Source organism: Scardinius erythrophthalmus, assembly GCF_964197995.2.
Source record: "Scardinius erythrophthalmus genome assembly, chromosome: 15".
Taxonomy (NCBI): Eukaryota; Metazoa; Chordata; class Actinopteri; order Cypriniformes; family Leuciscidae; genus Scardinius; species Scardinius erythrophthalmus.
In genome coordinates, this window is record NC_138235.1 from 27,721,370 (window position 1) to 27,730,198 (window position 8,829).

Consider the following 8,829-nt stretch of genomic DNA (forward strand, 5'->3'; position numbering starts at 1 on the left):
GGCCAAGGAAGTCCTTTTATTATGCATATGTATTATGAAATTGAGCATCTCATTCTTATCTGATTCTATTTTTAGGATCTGCAGTCACTCACAAAGAGAACTCCAATAGTCAAGGCCAAACGTACTACAAAAGCTGGAGAGCGTGGGCCAAACTCTAGAAAGAAAACAAAGAAAGAAGAAGTTGGAAAAACTGAGGCAATAATGAAGCAGCTGAAACAAGTATGTGGCATTGGCTTTTTGAATCTTTGCTTTCTGTTTTAAGTGTAATGCATGGCTATGAACAATTTGGATTAATATTATGAAGTTAAATCATTACTCACTTATGGTTAACCTACAGGGACTTTCTCTTCTTCCTTTGATGGAGCCCTCCATTACTGCTAGTCTGGATTTGTTTGCTCCCTTTGGCAGCAGCCCAGCCAATGCCAAGACCCAGTTGAAAGGCTCATTTGGAAGTGCTATGCTAGACAATATTCCAGACTACTATTCCCAGCTTCTTACAAAGGTACACTATAGTTTGAAATTTTCAGTTTAACCATGTACCTTACAAAAGACTTTCTAGATTGGCTCTGTGTATTCCTCATTCTAGAAATTCCAAAGACTGTTCACTGTTGTATGCAAGTTCTTAAGATGCAGCCAGATTGCAACACTTTTACATTCTTTTCTCCCATATTTCACTTAATTACAGTAAAATTCCATATTTTTAAATGTTCTTTGTTGCTTTTTCCTTTTAGAACAACCTCAGCAATCCTCCAACACCACCATCATCACTTCCCCCAACTCCACCACCTTCGGTGCAGCACAAACTTCTAAATGGAGTGACACCTGTAGAGGAACTAGCAGAAGGTCAAAAAGGGACAGAGGCGTCAGAAGATACCATGGGTAAGACATTACATTGATTAAGATTTATTAGTGAGCCGTTATGACTTTAGTGACTTATGACTCCTAACATCTTTCCCTGTACTTGAAGGTTCTGTTCCAGAGGAAGTAAAGAGTGTAGACATACTAGCAGCTCTCCCCACTCCACCTCACAACCAAAACGAAGATATACGGTAAATTGCCTAAATTTATTGGAAAACTAATCTTAAGCTTGTGCATATGTCAGCGCACTAATGGATTTTCTCAACTCAGGATGGAGAGCGATGATGACAGTGATGCTCCAGATAGCATTGTGCCTGCATCCTCACCTGAAAGCCAACTAGGTGATGAGACAACACGCTTCCCCCATCTATTGGATCCCAAAGAGGAGGAGGATGAGAGGGCCATCTCTCCTGTTATCCCCATTATTCCTCGTTCTGCCATCCCCAGTATGTGGCACTGTTTGGAAATTATTTTAATTTGTTTACTTGAATCTTTCATGATGGACTGATCTTACCTATATACAGGTTTCTCAGAGACAAAACCATTCGAGTCAGTGGATGGAAAAGTTGAAGCCTCATCCAGCCAGTGGGACAAAACTAAAAGCAATGAAGTATCTGTAACCTTCATGCTTTCATCAGCTGCCGCAAAGGTATTTAATTCTCTAAATGTCTTAACCCAACCTTAACCTCAAAGGCATTGGATAATTGTGCGTGACAAGGTTTAAGTACTGTTTTCTTTTTAACAGAATCTCAACACAGTGATGTTGGCTGTTGCCCAACTGCTGCACATACGTATGCCAAGTTCTTACGAGGTGGCTTTTCCCCAGAGTCCTGGTAGAGCAGGTGTTGGACCTGGGAAAGTACCTGACTCCTCCAACCCAGGTAATGCACTCAAACTGTCTTTCAAAATTATTCTCAAAGTATCGGCTAAATGATTAGCTTCTTGTTTTTGGTTTCTCTAAAGCTGTTTTAATGTTTTTTTTTCCAGCTATGAAGACAGACCCTTCTGCAAGCAATGATGCAGAGTGGCTTAGGCAGTTTGATGTTTCCCTCCCAGGATGTACTCTGAGGAAACAAGTCGATATTCTAGCTCTTATCAAACAGGTGAGTTTCCTGAGAATTTCTCTTTTTTTTGTTTTCTAAATGTCTTCTTTCTTTTTAGAGGTACCTTACATATCTAATTTCTTCTGACATGTTTACTCTTTTGCAGGAATGCCAAGATCAAGAAGATAGACCTGCTCAGCACTGTTACATGACAAATGTTTCAGACCTGGATGTGCGCCACCTGCCTGTTATTCCTGTTGAGGTATCTCCACCTCCATCACCATCCCCACCCCCACCACCACCACCACCACCACCACCACCACCATCTTCTGTTGTAGCTGAGCCAGAAAACATCACTCAACCTGAGCCCAAACCTGAACCGGATGCACCTGTTCAGACTACATCATCCCCTTCCGCAAGCCTGAGTGATCCTGTCAAAACCGACCCTATAGTTAAACTGGAGGCTCACAGCTCCCCTGTTACCGTGGAGTCTGAATCTCAGGAGCCAGTGGTTCTCCCCTTAGCTGCTCCATCAGAAGAACAACCTTCTGCTCCAGCCATTTCTCCTCCTCTAGACTCCCCCACAATAGAGATGTCCCTCAAACCTATCAAACACCGTAGTAGGACTCTTTCTGATGAAGAAGAACGACCTAAGGTAAAAAAATGGAAGGGTCTGCGCTGGAAGCGTCTCCAGATAGTCATCACTATTCGCAAGGGTGGGTCTAAGAAAGAGAACAGCCGTGAAGTTTCTGAGCTCATGGAGCGCCTCCGCATTACCCTAAAACCAGACAAGCTGCCCAGAGACAAGCGCAAGTGCTGTTTCTGCCACGAGGAAGGAGATGGTGCCACAGATGGTCCTGCACGTCTGCTTAACATCGATGTCGATCTGTGGGTGCATCTTAACTGTGCTTTGTGGTCCACTGAGGTGTATGAGACCCAGGGTGGTGCGCTTATTAATGTGGAGGTTGCTCTTCGGCGTGGACTGCGCACCCGCTGTGCTTACTGTCAGAAGACGGGTGCTACTAACAGCTGCAACCGTTTGCGCTGCCCGAATGTTTATCATTTTGCCTGTGCCATTCGGGCTCGTTGCATGTTTTTCAAAGACAAAACTATGCTCTGCACCCAGCACAAGCTTAAAGGCCCCAGTGAAGAGGAGCTCAGCAGTTTTGCTGTTTTTCGACGCGTCTACATTGAGCGAGATGAGGTGAAGCAGATTGCAAGCATCCTGCAACGTGGTGACCGCATTCACATGTTCCGTGTTGGCGGGCTCATCTTCCATGCTGTGGGCCAGCTCTTGCCCTCTCAAATGGCTGTGTTTCACTCACCCACTGCTATATTTCCAGTGGGCTACGAGGCCACACGAATTTACTGGAGCACTCGCGTGCCAAACCGCAGATGTCGCTACCGTTGTCGCATCAGTGAGCAGGATGGCAGGCCTCTGTTTGAAGCGCGTGTCCTAGAGCACGGGTATGAAGACCTGCACTTCCGAGACGCCACACCAGATGGTATGTAAATCTAAGTTTATTTTCTGAAATGACTGTAAATGTAATCCTGATGGAATGATTTATCTTGCCGCATCATGCTTATGTCATGCCACTGCTCTTCAGGCATCTGGTCCAAGATTGTGCAGCAGGTTGCCAAGCTGCGTGATGAAGCAGCCATGCTGAAACTCTTCACAGAGCATGTCAAGGGAGAAGAGATGTATGGACTTACTGTCCATGCAGTGATGCGAATCACTGAATCGGTGAGAAATAAGTATGGTTGGGAACCGAGAACTGGTATTTATTTGGAACCAGTGATGCGCGGGTTGATCCAAAATAAGCGGGTGCCTGCGGTCACCCGCGGTTACGAGTCATCCAAAAATATTTTTAATGATATTCGGGTCGCGGACGGTCGGGTCAAATTTTAAAGGAGTGTATTGCAACATGTTATCTACTACTAACATGTAGGCTACAAGTTCAAATACAGTTTTGACAAAAGAGTTTTTATAAAAAGATAAACCTTGCATATTTCAGCCTTTAAATCATTTTTATAATAAGAAAGATTTATTTAGAAGAAGAAAACACCCGTAGTTTGGGTGCACCCCCATCCGTCATGTTGACTCGCTGCGCCTGGAAAAAATGAGCGCGTCGCTTCAATTATTTGAAATAACGAACTTGAGCGCGCAAAAGACGCTAAAACGGCCCTTGGCGAGCTACCTCCAATCAGGCCACGAGCTACTGGTAGCTCGCGAGCGACGTGTTGGAGAAGTGGGAAATCCTTATTTACCATTTTTAATGTTGAGCGTTATTAACTTTTGAATAAATGCTGACGCGGGACAAAATGCCCGATTTCCCAACACGTTGAACTGAGCAATGCCATTGTACCTAGGCTACTTTTAAACACATATAGCTCAGTAATGTCAGTTTTATGTCTTTTCTGAGAGGGGGCGGGATTTTTGTTGGGAAAGTCGGAGGAGAGCCCCCCGCACCCCTAGTGCCTACGTCTATGGCCCAATGACGCTACGATGAGCATTTACTACTTTTAAAAAATGCGGGTCGGGTACAATATTTTCTTTCTTTTTTTTGCAGTCCGAGTTGCGGGCGGGTTAGTTGAAAACGTCGGTCTGGTGCGGATTGTTTATACATTGACCCGCGCATCACTGTTTGGAACCGCTAACAAAAATGAACATCATTCAGTTAATAAAACTGTAAAAAAAAAAGAAAATAAACCTAAACCATATGATTCATTTTTGTTAACTATTCTTGCTCTGTTTTCTTCTGTTGATCAAATCAGCGATGACGCATGTAGTTAAAGATAAACAATGTTTTGTCAGTAATATGTAAAAAAAGAAATGAATGAAATTCACATTTTTTATCATCGTTTTTTTTTTTAGTATATAGTTACGGTCAATTATTTGATTACATTAATGCTGCCTCTAAAATTTTTTTCTTTTTTTTTTCTTTACATTTACTATTGAAATGATTTAATAATGTTCTATATTTACATTTATCTAGTGTTGAAAATATCTAATTTGTCTAATTGCATTTCTTTTTTCCAAATATTTATTCCTTAAGTCATAAAAAAATGAACTGGAACCATTGAGGAACTGGAACCAGGACGTTAAATTCCTGTGATTCCCATCCCTATTAAAAGCATTTTTCTTCAATATCTTGATTATAATTATTAACAATATAATACAATTTTCGCTGCTCAAAATTTGTCCTGCAGCTTCCTGGAGTGGAAAACTGCCAGAATTATACGTTCCGATATGGCCGCCATCCTCTCATGGAGCTTCCCCTCATGATAAATCCTACAGGCTGTGCACGATCTGAACCCAAAATTCTCACCCACTGCAAACGGTAATGAACAAAAGAAATGGAAGACTTCAGCTTTCTCATGTGTCAATTGATTTAAGACTCTAAGTATGGAAAGTGATTGTAAGAATCTAATGTAATTTTATCCTGCTTCTCAGGCCTCATACTCTGAACAGCACGAGTATGTCCAAAGCCTATCAGAGCACATTTACAGGGGAAATTAACACCCCGTACAGCAAGCAGTTTGTTCATTCCAAATCTTCTCAATACCGTCGACTGAAGACAGAGTGGAAAAACAATGTGTACCTGGCCCGTTCTCGCATTCAAGGACTGGGTCTCTACGCTGCTAAAGACCTTGAAAAACACACCATGGTCATAGAGTACATTGGCACCATCATTCGCAACGAGGTTGCAAATCGCAGAGAGAAGATTTACGAGGAGCAGGTTTGTAGATGTCAAGCTTCTGCTATATATTTTCTCTATTTTTCATTTTTTTAACTTCTTTGGTTTCTTCAATCAGAACCGCGGGATCTACATGTTTCGCATAAATAACGAGCATGTGATTGATGCCACCTTAACTGGCGGTCCTGCCCGGTAAGATCAAACTTTCTGTGCTGTTCTTGCAATGCAAATGTTTGGTTTGGGTCTTAGTTTATGATTTCTTTGTCTCCCTAGTTATGTCAATCATTCTTGTGCACCCAACTGTGTCGCGGAAGTTGTGACATTTGATAAAGAGGACAAGATCATCATAATTTCTAGTCGCAGGATCCCGAAGGGTGAAGAGGTAGGTTCGAGTTACATTTTTCATTTGGCTTGGCCGTGCTCTCAGTGCTGTTCCCCAGTATAATCCTTTGCATTCTCCTCTCTCAATCTGTTTTAGCTGACGTATGACTATCAGTTTGACTTCGAGGATGATCAGCACAAGATCCCCTGCCATTGTGGAGCCTGGAATTGCAGAAAGTGGATGAACTAACAGGGACAGAGGAAGAGTCCGACCCGTCTTTGCTCCCTGGTGCCAGAACACTCCTGCGCCAAAGCCTGTTATATTCTTACTATCCAGTTAATAAGCTGCTCTGAATCGAGTAAGAAAAGTTCACTCTCAGTCACCTGAAAGACAAGACTTTGTTATTCACAACAAGAGCCAAAGCTTTGAAGAGTAAACTTTTGAAGACACAACCTTTTACAGATGAGCTTGAAGGTATTGGACCTGCTTGAATCTTTCATGTTGATTAAAAAATTCACCTCTGCCAAAAGCACTTCCACTGTTTCCTCCTACAATAAGCTGACTCTGGCTACAACTGGTCCCTTCGACATCTACCAAAACAACTGAAGCTATAGCATATCAATACACTTAGACTAGAACTCAGTGAAGATGTTTGATTAAAGCCATGTAAGTTCTCAAAAATGAACTAGTACAATTTAGCTTGGACCTATCCTTCCCGCTACCATCCTTTCCATCACCCCAGACGAACGCTCTCCCATCAAATCATCAATGAAAATCGTGGACCTTGGCAAGACAATCCTGGAGTGGCTCTGCTTAGAACTGTGATGAGATATAACGTTGAGATACTATTGACCTGTGGCTCGAGAGGCACGAGATGTTTTATTATATTGATTTAAAAGGTGGGTTTATTTCACCCAGTCTACCTCATTGAGTTTGTGGGACGTCACTGCTTTGTATTAAACTGTTAAGTGCTACTGTGGAAAGGGGAAGGCAGGAATGTGTCCATGGCAATTGCCTTCTCGGGTAAGCAGGGAAACTTAAGCAGCAGGCTTGCTCCTATCTATATTTTGCTTTCGGATGATTACAATAGTGAGCCAGTGCAACTCTTTTTGATTTGATTACACAAATGAGATACAGTATATGATGATGCATTACTTAGAGCAATCAAAACTCAAACGGGTGTCTCGCAGGCCACCTTTTTCCGATTGTAGATATCATGTAGCTGCGTCAGCGCGTGCAGATCATGTTTTTAGTGTATAAACGCTCATCAGGATCCTCTCGCATTTTTAACGATGGAGCAAATAATGAGAAAGGGCCACAGTGCAGATCCACGTTGATGCAATTTGAAAGATTATAGGGCAAATAAAACTAGTGATGCAAGACTGCCACTGCATTTGACATGTTTTCCCATCTTGAATCCTTACATCCTGCCTTCATTAGATCTCCATTCGGATCTCATCACTCCAACCAGGACCCTTAGGTGTAAGCCTCTTCCCTTCTGTGATAGTGGACTGTTGTAAACTTACTGTAGTGAGTCTTTCTCTGCCTGCTGACGGCCGGTTGTATCTAAATCTAATCTATGTATCGTGGTTTGATAGTGGTAGCACAGTCTACAGGCTTGATGCAGTGACGGAGGAAGACTTAAAAAGGGCATTTCTATTTTCTTTTTTATTAAAGTAATTTAAAAGTTAAGAACAGTTGAATTTCAAAGACGGGAGTTGAACAAAGTCTCCACAAAGCCCATGCTACTTTGTTCCTTTCTCCCCTTACATATGACCTCACGTAAGAATAAATGCAAAATGTATAAACTGTAAATAATAGGGGTCTAAACTCTTTATCCAGCCCCTTTTTAATCAAATTCAAAATTGTAGAGAAATAAAAATCATGAAAAAAGCAACCACTGGATATCATTTTATCAGAAAACTTAATGTGTATATATCTATAAATATATGTAAAATGGCAAACTAAGTAATATCTTTATGTATATGAACCAGAGTGTTTTTGCATTTAACTTTTTTTTTTTCTATCTGTTTTTTTTTTTTTCTTACAAGACCATATACATATTAAAGGTGTGATGTTTCTCATGTCTTCACCAATGAAATTTGGAAGAGTGGTTGCGGTGAATGAGACAAACATTTAAGATGGGATTCATGCAAAGTTCTTTATTGAAATAGATTGTTTTGTTTTGGAAAGAAACAGCAGTAAAATGGTGCATAGCATTTGTGTATTTATGTAATATTGTTCACATATATTTCTTTTATTTATGCTACTGCTTGTGAATTACTGATCCCTGTCCTTGAATCAGTGACAGTTTAATTAGTATATTCAGTAAATGGAAAATCTTGAAGCTCCCAAGATGATACTGTTTTTGATTGGTGTCCTATTGTTCCCAACCCCCCTCCCCCCGCCCCTCCCGGTAGAAGTGAATGTTTTATATGACTTCTGAAAAGGCTGCATAGTCGTAGAAAGGTATGACTTCATTAATTGAAAATATCTCCATTAATTACATGTGAATTGCACTCAGCATTTTTTTATTTATACATCCTCCGAACTAGCATTGGTTCTTTTAAGGGTAGTCTGTTATTAAAGACGCTCACTGGATTTTAGCCTGAGTAACTCTTGCCCCCCCTTTGTTCTTTTGAAATCTCTTAATTTAAGCTCTATACACATGTTGTAATTAAATAAACAAATAGATCCTGATTTTGGTTTTCAACCTGATCTACTTTTTAAAAAAGATGCTGCAACTGTACAGCAGAGCTACTTTTAGGGATGATGAATAAAATGGTAATTTTTATTGTATGTGGCATGTTTTGTATGGATATAATTTTGAATTGTACATATTTTTTGACGTCAGAGGTTGCATCTCTTTATATACAGCTGTCCCCTTCCCTCCCAGCCCTCCATTTAT

The 8,829-nt window shown here is 41.1% G+C and overlaps 1 protein-coding gene across 5 annotated transcripts in view; it reads left to right on the forward strand.

The window, feature by feature from the left end:
* kmt2d (lysine (K)-specific methyltransferase 2D) overlaps nt 1-8,621 on the forward strand; it is a 36,979-nt gene extending 28,358 nt beyond the window's left edge. For all 5 annotated transcript variants that reach the window (XM_081387568.1, XM_081387570.1, XM_081387569.1 and 2 more), the window contains exons 40-54: nt 76-219; nt 338-502; nt 732-879; nt 968-1,049; nt 1,129-1,304; nt 1,383-1,507; nt 1,604-1,739; nt 1,846-1,961; nt 2,068-3,406; nt 3,509-3,645; nt 5,112-5,242; nt 5,356-5,641; nt 5,718-5,791; nt 5,873-5,981; nt 6,078-8,621. In XM_081387568.1, the coding sequence (XP_081243694.1) occupies nt 76-219; nt 338-502; nt 732-879; nt 968-1,049; nt 1,129-1,304; nt 1,383-1,507; nt 1,604-1,739; nt 1,846-1,961; nt 2,068-3,406; nt 3,509-3,645; nt 5,112-5,242; nt 5,356-5,641; nt 5,718-5,791; nt 5,873-5,981; nt 6,078-6,170 (3,261 nt within the window). In that variant the 3' untranslated portion in view covers nt 6,171-8,621. The remainder of the gene's footprint in view (nt 1-75; nt 220-337; nt 503-731; nt 880-967; nt 1,050-1,128; nt 1,305-1,382; nt 1,508-1,603; nt 1,740-1,845; nt 1,962-2,067; nt 3,407-3,508; nt 3,646-5,111; nt 5,243-5,355; nt 5,642-5,717; nt 5,792-5,872; nt 5,982-6,077) is intronic.
* Nucleotides 8,622-8,829: the final 208 nt, after the last annotated feature.